The sequence below is a fragment of the Prosopis cineraria genome, unplaced genomic scaffold (assembly GCF_029017545.1).
Source record: "Prosopis cineraria cultivar Desert tree isolate PC_DT_omini unplaced genomic scaffold, ASM2901754v1 PC14, whole genome shotgun sequence".
Taxonomy (NCBI): domain Eukaryota; kingdom Viridiplantae; phylum Streptophyta; class Magnoliopsida; order Fabales; family Fabaceae; genus Prosopis; species Prosopis cineraria.
In genome coordinates, this window is record NW_026555345.1 from 2,198,899 (window position 1) to 2,213,029 (window position 14,131).

Genomic DNA, 14,131 nt, shown 5'->3' on the forward strand with positions numbered 1-14,131 from the left:
TTAAATAGTCACTTTTAATCATATTCTTAAAAAAACTAACAAATGCACTAATATGCTTGCTCACCAAACTCCTCAAGACAATTACGATATTATTATTTTTACTGATCCTCCTATAAAATGCAGAATCATCTTAAATTTTAATATGACTTGATTCTTACGCCTTTTGCACGGTTCTTACTGTGCCCTTCTATTTAAAAAAAAAAATTACATAACTTGTACATAAGAGGCATTCTAAAGGCAAACAAAACGCCCGAAACACTGCGGCCTAAGAAAAATTGATACCCAGAGCCACAAAATGAGTAAATACAACAAATTAGCGGTTGTATTCATGTCACTGAGCAGCATCTTCAGGGAACCTAGCATCAAACGGAGCCGAGGGATGAGAATGAGCTGAATTAGCAGCAGCAGATCCAGAACCATGTTGCAATTCAATAACAAGCCAGCGAACTGCTTTACTCATCTGTTCCAACCGAACTGCACTGATGGGTGGAAGACCAGTTGTGGTAGCCTGTCCAGGCTTTCCTGCCACGGAGCCAGTTGCCTCATCCACCAGACACTCTGATCCTATCCTTTGCTTCACAGACTCCACAAACTCCTCGGCTTGATCACATGCCACTCTAAATAATTCCCACTTCTGCTTAAAGTTTTCTAGAGCAGTATCTGTTGCCGTTGCTTTCTGGGCGCCAGCATTTTCCTTAACTTCAAGCACATTTGCTGCTGCAGCAACAAAATCTTGGTAGGCACTATTGAGTGAATCAACAAGGTTGTCCATTGAAATGCACTAGATGAAAATCTTGTAACTGCAGAGACCGAGGACACTCAAGATTCCAAAGTAAGGGCCCAGGAAAATCACAAGCATTCAAGTCTCACCTGTTAATTACCACAGTTTCCAGACAATTACAAAGTAACATCTAAAGCCCAGCTTACATAGGCAGTGTGCAAATCAAGATAGAACAAGCAAGCCCAAGAAACCATTTGTTGTTCTTAAGTTTTTCTCTAGTTATATCACCATTTCAGGCTTACGGAATTCTCTCTTTCACAAGGGAAACCTAGCAATAAAATCCTATGATCTTTAATAAACCCCGGGTAAATGCCCTCGATATATATATATATATATATATATAAAATGAAACCAGATCAAACATAAATCAAACATGAATAATCTTGCTCCAAAGGGTTCCTTCACAAACAGAGAGGAATGTTAAGGCGCACTGTGGAATACAATAACAAAAAACCAAAATTGCCCTGGGATGTCAGGAGCTTTCATTCAACATTACCTCTGCAAGCAACAATCCCAGTTAAAGAGAAGATACCTCCCACCCGAACCACGAAGAACAGGGGCAGCATTTTTATGAAGCAAGGAATTGCAGTTTATGCAAATATCACAGAAAATACATAATCACACTAGCCGATCGACTCAGGGCATCACTCCTTTATTCAAATATTAGTTGCTTCCCTAATTCAAACCCAAGTGCAAAAACCATTAAACAACGGGAAAAGAGGAATAAGGTGCCAAGCATGCCGAGGAAAAGGAGAATACAAGTCAAAAGCGACGTACAGATGGCAAATAGCAAAGAAATTTGCACATCAGTATCCAAAAAGACGGGGAAGACGAGGGAAGACGAGGGAAGAGCTTTAAAAGAGGAAAAGGGAAGGAAGCAGCAAATTCGCCAAAATCCAAGATCCACATAGTCTTACCGTATTCTGCAACAATCAAACCCGAACTCGAAATCGTCGATCTAGTCCTTCCCGCAAAGTCACATGTGTCGTTGCCGCGCGTCTCATCGAGGTGCTATGGAAGCAATTCCGTCGCGGATGGAAGGGAAAAACTTGAAAGTGAACGAAAGCGTCGTACAAAACTCATAAGAGACCGAGATTAAATTGGGAAAAATGACAATTATGGACGCATAAAAATATTAATAATATTTACGCAACCTATATTATTGCAATATCAATAACATACTACTCACTCTAAATTATAATATAAGTCTTTCTCTAAGAGCTTCGTTTAATTAAGAATATAAGGCATTAGGTAAGTATAAAATATTTTTTTCAATTACATCTTTACTTTATTAAGTAATTAACGATAATATTTTAAACAAGTTAAATATTATATTTATTATGTTCAAGGGTATGGTGGAAAAAAAGTGAAAATTTTTAAAAAAGTCAAAATCTTAACCAATTTTTTGAAAACATAAATTAGTTAGCAATGATTTATGATGCAGTCTAGAGACAATATGATACTTCCCTATAATAAACTATCTTTTGTTAATTGATTTGAGATTTTCAATGAATTTTATTAAAATTTCAATTGACACTACAAAAATTTTTAACTATCTTTTATTAATTACTCAAGCGATAGTATGATTTACAATTCATAATTAATTTTCATAAATTCCCAACCAATAATACAAATAATTTTAAGTGTATTTAATAGATTTTTCAAATATTTTACTACTTTCAGACCATAGTATATGTCATTTTTAATTAATGCACGGTTTATAAAAAATATTAGTTAAAACTTAAGAAAAGTCCACATCTTTCAATTTATTCTCCTTTAAGAGTTGTTAATAATACTCACATGATCTTTAAATATGGAGTATTTAAAGACAAGAAATAAAAAAACAAGGATGTAAATGAAAAAAAAAACATAAATTTACCTAATGCCTTGTATTTTTTTTTTTACCAATAAGTGTTATTAAAAAGTGATTTATATTATGTTTTGGAGGGAATGTCTATATATTGATATAAAAAAATCATAAATGATTGGCTCATAATTCACAATTGATTGTCGTAAGACATTATAAATGATTCAAAATATATTTAATAAATTTTTAATTAATTATTTATATTTTTTTAATTGTAAGTAAGGATCATAGTTTGTTATTACAATTTTAATAATTTAGAGTCTTTAATTATCATTAATATTTTTATAAGAACCTAATTATTATTTTTTCATTAATTTTTTTTAATTACAAACCTGGGCTAAGGCCCACAATGTCAATCGCTATCACGTGCAAGTTATGATATTGTGGGCCTAATCAAGGCCTCTTTTGTGTTGACTTATCAAGCCTTAAGAGAATAAGATTTTTTTTTAAATCCAACGTCAATTTTATTCATTACTAAAAGTGGCCCAGTCACAAAAAGAAAAAGCATTAAAAAGGAAAAATAAATAAAGCCCAATGAAGAGGTTAGGCAAGAATAGGGGTGTTCACGGGACAGGACGGGACCGGGACACCCTCGTCCCGTGTCCTGTCCCAAAAAAAAGATCGGGACTGAATTTTGGTCCCGTGTCCTGTCCCGTCCCGAAAGTCGTCCCGTCCCGTTAAGAGTCGGGACGGGACCGGGACAAGATCGGGACGTCCCGCCGTCCCGATAAATGAAATAATATCGAAAAAAGATCTAAATAATAATGTTTATTAAAATTTTAAATTATATAATTTATTAAGTTTAAAATCAAAATAACACAAGTATATAAATAACAATAATTTAAAATCAATTATTGAATTATATTAATCACAACTACATATTATAATAAAAAATACAAGTGATCTTTATGCTATAAGATTAGCAACAACAGGCAAGTCAAATACAACATCAAATAATTATTCTTCTACTTTAGTAAAGATGTGCTAAGCTAATTACTCTTCTAAAAATAAGCAAGAAATATGAAATAAATAAAAGCTATTAAATAGATAGATATAAGAATAAATTATATTAATATAATTAATATATTATAAAAAAGATATCGCCATGTTTACTCTATGCCATTAAAATTATCAATATAAAAACACTTTAGTTTTAAATAAAAATTGTAAGTATTAAAATTATAATTGATATAATTAATATAAGTATAAATTATATTAATATAATTAATATATTTAAAATAAAAAATAACATATATAATATTCGGGACGGGACGGGACGTCCCGATGGTAATCCCGTGTCCCGTCCAGTCCCGAACCCCTTTCCTGTCCCGTCCCGTAAAGTCCCGTCCCGATTATTTTCGGGCCGGGACAAGACCCGTCCCGATATGATCGGGACGATACCGGGTCAATCGGGACGGGTCCAAATTGAACACCCCTAGGCAAGAACATATGAGCTAGGAATCAGCAAAAAATGAAAGAACTAACAAAAGCACACTCTATCTAAATCTGCAAGCAATAGATGCTGAGAACTGTCTCTAACAACCCAATGTCTGCAAATTCTAATAAGCACCATCTTTAAGAGTGCAACTAGAGTTGTGCATGGGCAGGGTCAGATAAGATAGACCCTTAACCTGATACCCTATCCTAAATGTCTTCGAGCTAAAAAACTATGCCCAAGGCCCAACCCTACCTGAAAGATGTCCATTTATGAAGGGGTCGAGCGGGCAAGGTCGGACATATCGGGCTAGATATTCAATATAGTATCCTTTTTTTATCACTTGAAAGCTTTTAATTGGACCAAAATATATTAAAATTGGGCTCAAAGTAGGCCCTAAAAAATCATTACTAACAATAAAATTGTGGGCTCAAACTGGTTGAATAAATCATAGACTAAAAAAACTTCATAGTAACAACATAATTGCAAATGACAAAAAATCAACAGACCTAGAAATGACAAAAAAGAAGTATAAAAAAAAGAGATTTCTACATTCACTAACCATCACAATAATCTACAACGTGAGGGTCAATTCTTAATCTTTGAAGCAATATAATCCCTTTTAGGTTCTTTGTGCGTCTTCGAATTGTTAGAGCATTAAAGAGTAAGAAAATGAGTAGTAGAACAATTAAATTCAGAGCTTGGGAATTATAGACCAAAGCTTACAAATAAGAGATTAGAGCAACAAGATCTCAATGCAAAAAAAAGCAATGAAGCATCCTCGACAGCGATGGAAGGTGAGCAACAAACCAAAGGCAAACATAGTCGATGTAAGACCTTGGATGGTAGTGACGATGAACTAATGGGCGGCCAGCGGTGAGAAGGAGGTAAGGAGCTAAGACCGCAATATGGAGTCATCAGAATAAGAGAATCTCTTAGTCTTACTCATGATAGGAGATGGAGATGAAGAGAGGTGCCGAGATGAAGGGAGGAATGATGACTTGTGATGGGAGACGGAGACAAAGAGAGGTGTTGAGAATGAACAGCGTTGCTGATTCCTAACCTTGAGTGGCGGCGCGACTTGTGAGATTGAGTGAGGAGAGGAGAGGATAAGGAAAGAGAGATGGTTAAAAACTAAAAATAACAGTCAAAACTTTGAGTGAGGAGAAGCTAGGTTTTCATCTTAACTTGTCACTTCTAGCCAATAAAATGCCATCATTTTAATTTTTTTAAAAAATAATATATAACCTCAGGTCGGGTAGGGTTGACTGGTTGGATACCCCAGTCCTAAACCTTGCCCAACCCGAGGTTCAAGCTCAGCCCGACCATGCCCAATTGTTTTTGGGCAATTATTTTCTAGCACGAGCAAGGCAAAAAACCATCAAGCCAGGTCGAGCATTTCAGGCTTTTGGATTTCTTGCACAGCCCTAAGTGCAACCATGCACAAGGGATTAGTAAGGTAAAAATGACTGGGACATAAATAAACCCACTATTGAGAGATAAAACTATTATACAAGAGGTTAATTTTTCATAACGTGATTAATATAAGAGAATACTTAATACATTATAAAAATAACTCGTTATTAAGAATTGGCCCAATCTCTCATATGAGGTGATCATCAAACCTTTGACGAATATAAAGAGTATCCCTTGCTTGAAAATGAAGTTAAAACACTCTTGTCATATTTTATTATTTTCATAATGTTAATATTTTTGATAATTTAGTATCTTAAAAAATAACACACACACACACACGATTTAAACAAAATGTTTTCATTTTGAAATAAGCCAATGCATGAGATTAATTCATTACAAAAATTCTGCCTCCTCTTCCTAAATTTCGAGAACACAGTGAATTTAAATTGAAAAACATATAACAAATTGTGCACATTACGCATAAGTCAATGTGTAGTTTCACTATCTAGCTGCTTATAGTAACAACTCACGTAGCACATAACAAGGATATGTTAAAAATATATATTATAAATAATCATTAGTAATATCCATTAATGCTGAAAGGATTTTCAACAATGATTATTTTAAGTTTTTTAATATCAATTATTGAGGAGAATTAAAAAAGGATAAGAAAGCAAAAAATATACTTTTAACATTGATTATTTAACTGATATCAAAAACCACTTTCCACATCGGTTATATAACCAACCGACGTGGATGGTTAAAAAAAACAATTAAATTATTTTTTTAAAAAATTATTTTTAACAACTGTTGTTAAGAGTTTATTTTTTAAAAAAATATTTTTTTCTTATACATCTAAAACTTAATACTTGTATAGATTAAATAACAAATATAAATAGCTAGCCAACATAACCATAGTCACTATACAATAAATTACAACTACACTATATTTTTGTTCAACTATTAAAAAACTAAAGAATTTTGTTTAGCCTCTTCACTTTGAAAAATATTCTTAAAGAACTTGTTGAGTCAAAATATCTTAAATGCCGTCAATCTCGTCTTCATTGTAAGGCTTCATATTATCAAAAATTTAAATAATAAAATTAATTAAAATAATAATTTAAGAAATTAAATACAAGAATTTAAATTAAAATAACAAAAACAAATACCTCTTGTAATCTTTTAGTATTCCAACTTGAATAATCTCATACATGTAATGGATAATATAATATCTACATTTTGTGTTTCTTGGTTGCCTACTACACTGAAATAAATGGAAATAGGACCTCCCAAAATTTCAACAACAATCAAGTTTAACTCAAATCTCAAGTAATTTGAAATTTTAATAAATCTAAACAAAATTAAACATATAAAAAGTTCTCCAAATAGGTATAAATTCCATTATACTATCTAGTCACATTCATAGCATAAAAATCGTTATAACAAATTTAATTCATCTAAATAAGTACAAATTTCATTCATTTATCCAGCAACATTCATCATAATAAATTTAATTCCTCTATCCATAAATATTTTAAAGAAAAAAGTTATATTAATTATAAAAAAAATAAAAATAGCAAAAACTCGCACACAGATACACACACACACAACCAGCCAATAGGAAGAAGCAACCCAAAAAAATATAAAATTTTCATAAAGCAAAGAAAAAATAGAAAAAAAATGATGATACTTACTTAGAATCTATGCACATGATCAATGCAACCCAAAAAATCAACTTGAAGCAACCTCTAACAACAAAGGAAGAGGAAGAAGCTAGCATTTACTGAAATGAAAGATTCACTAACAATGGAAGAAATATTAAAGCAAATGGATACACAAAATCAAAGAATAAACTTTGCCTACAAAGAAAAATGAAGAAAATATACCCCAAAAGCTTCAAACTCACAAAAATTGTGATGTTGTGCAGCTTTGACGTCATGGCATGTGGCAACAGTGGTGGCGTCGTGCGGTTTTGACAATAGCATGTGGCTTCAACGACATGGAGAAGGCTTTGACGATGGAGAGTGCGATAGGCAAAGGAGAGAGCTTTGGAAAGTTTAAAACTTAGAGAAAAAAGAACAGAGAATGGGGATCAGCGTTTTCAAAATCTAATTCAAGCATAACATACGTTGGTTATATATTCAACGTCAGTTGTTGCATAACCAACATCAAAAGCGACATATTCCTCTTTTAAAATTTTTATACATTTACAGTTTTTTCATTGCCTTATTTATCACAATGGTTGTTTAGAAAACTAACATTAAACGATGACATAAGAAATATTTTTTCTAGTAGGGATCATACTACTTCTATGAAATTTGAAGAATAGCATTTCAAATATAAGGCATTTTTTAAATGTTTGAGATAACTAATGATTTTTTTTTCTATTAAATACTATGTACATAACTCTCTCTCTCTCTCTCTCTGTGCGTGCGTGCGTGCGTGCGTGCGTGTGTGTGTCCCTAAACAACAAAATGAAATCGTAGTTTAAAGGGTCCAGATCATTACCATCTATGCCAAACCCATTAATAAAAATAACTTGTATTTGTCACAAAGATAGTAAAAATACATGCTTACCTCAATAATAAAAAAATTATAAAAAAATGCAACCCAAATGTGGATTATATCCTCTGAATGATTGAAGAAAGTAATTCTTATTCTTACTATTAAATTTACAATCAGATTTAAGTATGTAAATTGGAAAGAGTTAAAGAGTTTCAAGGCATGTTTGGTTTCTATTTCAATTTTTTGTTTTTAAATTTTTTTTATAATATCATTTTTAATATTATTTTTTGAAACAAAATAAAACAATTTGTTTCATCGTGTTACTTTAAAAAAAAATTAGAATTAGAAAATCAATTGACAATGATGGTCACTGATAGTTAATGATAGTGGCTTATAATAATTATTAGTTAGAATAACTGTAATTTTTAATAATCAAATGTAATATATTTTATAAAAAAAATTAAAACAGCTTTAGGATGTCTATATTTTTTTATTTTTAAAAATAAAGAAGAATAATTTTGAAAACAATTAAATTTAAAACATTTATTCAAACACATTTTTTATTTTTTTCATTTTTAAACAAAAAACTGTTTTTGAAAATGGAAACCAAAAAACCCCTTAAATACTGGTTTTTTCTTTGTTTATTTTTACCTGGTAATGGTACTGGGGTTTGGTGCTTACAAAGAGTTTCTTGAACAAATCAGAATTCAAAGATCTCTAATATATATTATGACAGCCAAAAAATAGTCAAAAAAACCATTAAATGATCAAAGGGATTCAAATAACAAAACTTTCGTCTAAAGTTCTCATCACTTGGTTAGTTATCTCATTTTCCCCACAACCTTATTTAAGAATATTAATTAATACTTAATTTAATAGTTAGTAAAGTAATAATAATTCATTAATTAATGCAATACCATACCTTTGACTCATTGGTCGATTCAGTATCATTCTCAAACACCACTGGCTGCTATTGTGTTCAGGTAGAAACCGCGGTGTGCAATTAGACACAATCAAAAATCAAGTAACCTCACCACCGGGTGCTTAATTCAATTGGCCAGAGGTTAATTGGACTTAACTAGAAATTTTCAAACTCAGAGTCCTAGATATGCAATAATGGTCAAACTTTCAAAATAGTGTTTGTAGGCTGCTGACCAAATTAATTTTTATCTAAAGACGTAAGATATCGGAGCGGAAGAAGAAAAATAGGGAATGTCTAGAGAAAATCAGTACCAATATTAAGGATTTGAATGGCCTCCTCCCTTCTCGATATTATAATACGACTTTAATCCTATTTTCTCTCCTGTCTGTTGCCCTCTTCAATGTATCTTCTGGTATCTCTCCATATCTCTCTCCAAATCTTCATCTATTATATTGGTACTTGGCATTGGGATGGAATAATATTTCTATCCCTTCTTTGCCTTTCTCTTCCTTTCAACCATGAAGAGAAAATTCGAAACTGCAGAAGAAGAACATGGTGATTTTCTCGCACTCTCACTCTCTTCATCATCGTCGTCGTCTCTTTCTCCACCGAAACCTTCATTATCATCGCCTCCATTATCATTACCATTACAATACACTTCGTTTCCTTCATCATCGCACTCAAATTTTTCGTCTGCACCTTCCTCATCAAACCTTAACCATCATGATTATTCCATTCCAATGCAAAACACTGCATATCCTGAAAGACCCTTTTTCCCACCCTCAATCACCGACCCTTTATTTTTTCTTAATCCACAACAAGTTGTTACAGAACCTGTGTTGTCATTACCCGCCACACAGCCCTATTCAAGCCTGAACCCAAACCCTAGCCGGAGACGTATTTCTCGAAACCCTAATCCTCATGGGCCTGATGGTGATGAGAAGAGCGAGATTCCTACACCGTTTCCATGGGGAAAAAATCGAAGAGCCATGGTTCAGTCCTTGAGGTATCTAAGGGAGAATCAGATATTGACCATTACAGGGATGGTTCAGTGCAAGACATGTGAAAGTAGCTGCGAGATGGGGTTCGATCTCGAAGCCAAGTTCGCAGAAGTTTCGACTTTCTTCGCGATGAACGAGTGCAACATGTACGACAGGGCTCCTAGAGTCTGGACGACTCCGATATTGCCGATTTGCAAGAACTGTGGGAACAGCGTACGACCTGTCGTTTCGGAGAAGAAGAGGTCGATCAATTGGCTGTTCTTGTTTTTGGGCCAAATGCTTGGGTGCTGCACGCTAGAACAATTGAAGTACTTCTGCAAGCATAATGGGATTTTTCGTACAGGTTCTAAAGATCGGATTCTCTATCTCACTTACATCGGACTCGGTAAACAGGTTGATCCTACTGGCCCCTTTGGATATCATCTCATGTCCTGAACATGTCGTTTGTTTGTTTGGTTGTAATCATGTAATGTTTGCAGTACATTCGTGTCCCAACACAACATTAGGTTGCTGACCCTTCTCTACATATGACTCGTCTATGATACTCCATATTATCATGAAAGATGGACGACAATTGCTTGGTCGCGTCCCGAACACGTTGTTTAGTTTTAGAAACTACTATATGTGCTTTGACAGCTTTCGAAATAGTCTTGTCTTGGTCAATGGATCGTAGAATGCGTCCCATATGTGGTCTCTCCTATAAGGCTCTCTGATCTTTAATAAATTATTTATTACTTATTGAACTGAAAACGGAATGTTTTATACTTTTTTATTATATGTTCTTCTTTGAGCCTTTAATTTCTCATTTCTGTATTATTATATATACGTGTCATAAGTGGAGGAACTTGATATTCCTTAAACGAGGTTGAATCTGTTGGGGTGGGGGGGGGGACCATATATGTGCCAAGTGCCAAGCCACGTGGCAATCCCTATTTGGTGTTGATCATTCTCTCGACCGCTAATCTTGGTGCAACTTTTTTTTTTTGTACATATATTTTTTCATTTTACTCATTTATTGTAGACATTCTTCTCAATATATACATGAGAAGGTATGTAGATTATTCTTGAATGCTTATATGTAAAATTCCAATTCCAATTAGTTGGATGATACACAAATAGAATGTTAAAAAGAGTTGCTTTTCGCATTGAATATGTTGATCTCTTTCAATTTCCCTTCTGGTTGCTTGTTTCTGCTATGTGTTTCAATGACAGGCATTATAAATCAAATCTATAATAATTAAATAAGTTCATATCCTAGAATAGTGAGGAGAACAAAGAGAAATAAGAAATATATAAAACCCAACTGATTTATATACTCGCGGTTTTATCCTTTTCTTTCATCTCATTATATTCTTGTTATAATATTATGCAAATTTATTGAAGACGTTGATGCAATTGCTGATGGTAACGTCTCAGATACACCTGGTTATCGATTGATGATATTCAATTACCACATTATTATTGTAATGATAAAACTGAATGGTGAGTATGCTTTTTTCTTTGGCACATAGACTTTGTATCAAAACTTGAAGGAGGCATGGGTGGTCCAAATTGAGATATCTGGGTTTCAGAACTCATATTGGATGAAAAAAATATTGTTGTATAATTGACTCAAAATTAATGTTAGGATATAAGCTGATTTTTTTTTTTCTGGCTTTTGTGCTTATTTAACAGAACATAAATACATTAAAAAAAAAGCTATTCAAATATAAATCATGTTAAGCTGCAACTTAAAAAAAGAATATCCAACCATTAATCATGTTACAATAATTGACTTTAACTTTAGTTTGCGAAACTTCAATTTTGCTAACTTTAAATCCAAATACACACTGATTATAGTAATATGTTTGGGGGCGAAATGTCGTCCTCAATCTAATAATTAAGTTGGTGTAACTATAATTTATATTAATAATTAATATGGTGAAAATTTATATGCAAATCAATTATTAGTGTTTGTGTCAAAAAGTTGCTTAAGAAGGTCTGATTATGTTGAAAATGAGGCTGACGGAAGCGCGTGTGAGATTGGGTGAGTAGATAACGTTCAATCCTATAAAGACAAGTCGATGGAGATCAAGAAGAACAATATAATTAAGGAAGTTACCAACGGTGAATGGCTTATTGGAAGAATTAATTGGTTTCAAATAGAGATAAATGACATTGCATAATATAAATAGCCGAACTGGTTAAATTAGTTTTGAATAATACTTGTCGTTGTTGTAATTTTTGTCGGTTCTCGAGGGTGTGAAGCAAGGTTTTGATATGTGCACATATATATATATATATATATATGTACATGGTTTTCAAAATTTGATGGATATGATATGATGATCAATTGGCGTGTCGTTGAAATATATCACTTTCTATTATTATGAATTTGTCGCCGCCAACGAGTTTTCAAAGTGATTTGGAGGACCCTCTTGATGGCCTCCACTTGTCGCCTGGTTTCAAGAAAATACACACTTATGATCAGTTGACGATGAATCTCAGACTCGTATAACGATCGATCACGGTAGCAGCTTGCAAACATGAAACATATATATATACATATATATATATATATATATATTATTAAATACTTTTTTTAAAAAATGTAATGTTTTTTTAACCGAATCTCCTATCAATAGAGTAGTTATCTACTTTTAAATTAATCCTATCTTTTTATATTTATCTCTGTTAAACAACTTACAATAAATATAAAGTCATTTATCAATAAAACACTTAAAAAAATAATAATTATATTTTAAAAAATTAAAAATATATTAATTTTTTTAATATTTAATTTCTTAAAAAATATTTTAGCGGAGTGAGTACCCAGCATGAGATGTGAGCATATGTATATTGAGATTCATCTTTCTTTCCTTTTCTTGGGGCGAGAAAAGTTTTGTCATTACATACTATTAGCAGTACTTCATTTCGAAAGCATGTCAAAAAGTTTCTTCTAAGCATGGCGTGTTCATCCCTCTCGCCTCTTTAATATATAATCTTAGGTAACATTCCTCATTTTTGAAGCTTTATAAAAATCAAACTTTAAATAAACTACTCTTGCCTCTATGGAAATAACACTCATGCTTTTGGTTTTGTTTTTTGTTTTTAAATATATATGCACAATAACTTAAAAAGTTCAAGAAATTTATATACACACTACTCTTGGTCTGTAATATAAGATCAAGTTAATCAGTTTCACGTTTATTAAGAAATAATAGTTATACCCTTAAAATTATTAAAGTTATGTAGCTTTCAAGTTTATCTTTCTATGCAGTTAATACAATAAATTATATGTTAGAAATTGAAACGGCAATAAATAAATAAGAGATACATTTAACAAATAATTACTTTAACATCGTTTTACATCAATGACAAAAAATATATTTTATATTAAAAATTGGAGGGAGTGCAATTTAAAGTTTGTTTGGTTGAGGAAAAGAGAGGATATATAGACCCTTGTTTATATAGAAGAAAATGAAGGGGAGGGTTTTGGAAAAAAAATACTATCCTCTTCTTTCCATTAGCATTAAAGTTGAGCTTATATTATACTCCCTCCGGTCCTATTTATAAGTCATTTCTACCAACCTCATCAATACCAATACAATAAAAGTACAAAGAATAAAAGTAAGTAAAATTCCAAACATGCCCCTATATAACAAATCTAAAAAGTAATGTCCTGTTACTTTTTCTCTCTCATGAAGGGTAATTTTAGAAATACCTCTCAAATATTACCTAAAAAGACACACCGTGACTTATAAATGAGACCAAATACACCTTCTAAAATTGGACTTATAAATGAGACTGGAGAGAGTACATACATAAAAGTAAAGTGACAGAGTGTATAGTTTTTTTTAAATTTTTTACCAGTATATAGGCTCAAAATTCATGGAAGCACTTTTATGTAATGTAACCTAAACTTCATATAAAAATATAGAATTAAAATCCTGATATAGATACTATATGTACGTTACTTATCGAATCGAAATATTGCAGTAAATAGTAAATCCATAGAGGATGCTATATATACAATCCGCTTCGGCTGGGAAAAAAAAAACATGCAGAATCGGCGCCAACACTGACATGACATGCTTTATTTAACACACGGTCCTCCAGAAATGAAGAAGCATTGGATGAAAACTCGTCATTTTGTGCACTTCCCAATGTAGGTTGCCGTACCGTCATATTCTCTGACTCTGACAGGGACTGGAAAATATCGGAA

At 32.4% G+C, this 14,131-nt stretch overlaps 2 protein-coding genes across 3 annotated transcripts; one reads left to right on the forward strand and one right to left on the reverse strand.

Moving 5' to 3' along the window:
• Window positions 1-53: 53 nt before the first annotated feature.
• LOC129293407 (mediator of RNA polymerase II transcription subunit 32) lies at window positions 54-1,856 on the reverse strand. Of its 2 annotated transcripts, none has more exons than XM_054931349.1 (2): window positions 1,699-1,856; window positions 54-870 (listed from the first exon to the last, which is right to left on the reverse strand). In XM_054931349.1, exon 2 carries the CDS (start codon window positions 770-772, stop codon window positions 332-334), a length of 441 nt encoding a protein of 146 aa, XP_054787324.1. In that variant the 5' UTR covers window positions 773-870; window positions 1,699-1,856; the 3' UTR covers window positions 54-331. The 2 variants fall into 2 exon arrangements, with proteins under 2 accessions (XP_054787324.1, XP_054787325.1); XM_054931350.1 differs by having other exon boundaries at window positions 54-800; window positions 1,699-1,855.
• A 7,485-nt stretch (window positions 1,857-9,341) lies between these two features.
• LOC129292538 (uncharacterized) lies at window positions 9,342-10,677 on the forward strand. Its single transcript, XM_054930099.1, has one exon. It carries the CDS (start codon window positions 9,445-9,447, stop codon window positions 10,360-10,362), a length of 918 nt encoding a protein of 305 aa, XP_054786074.1. The 5' UTR covers window positions 9,342-9,444; the 3' UTR covers window positions 10,363-10,677.
• Window positions 10,678-14,131: the final 3,454 nt, after the last annotated feature.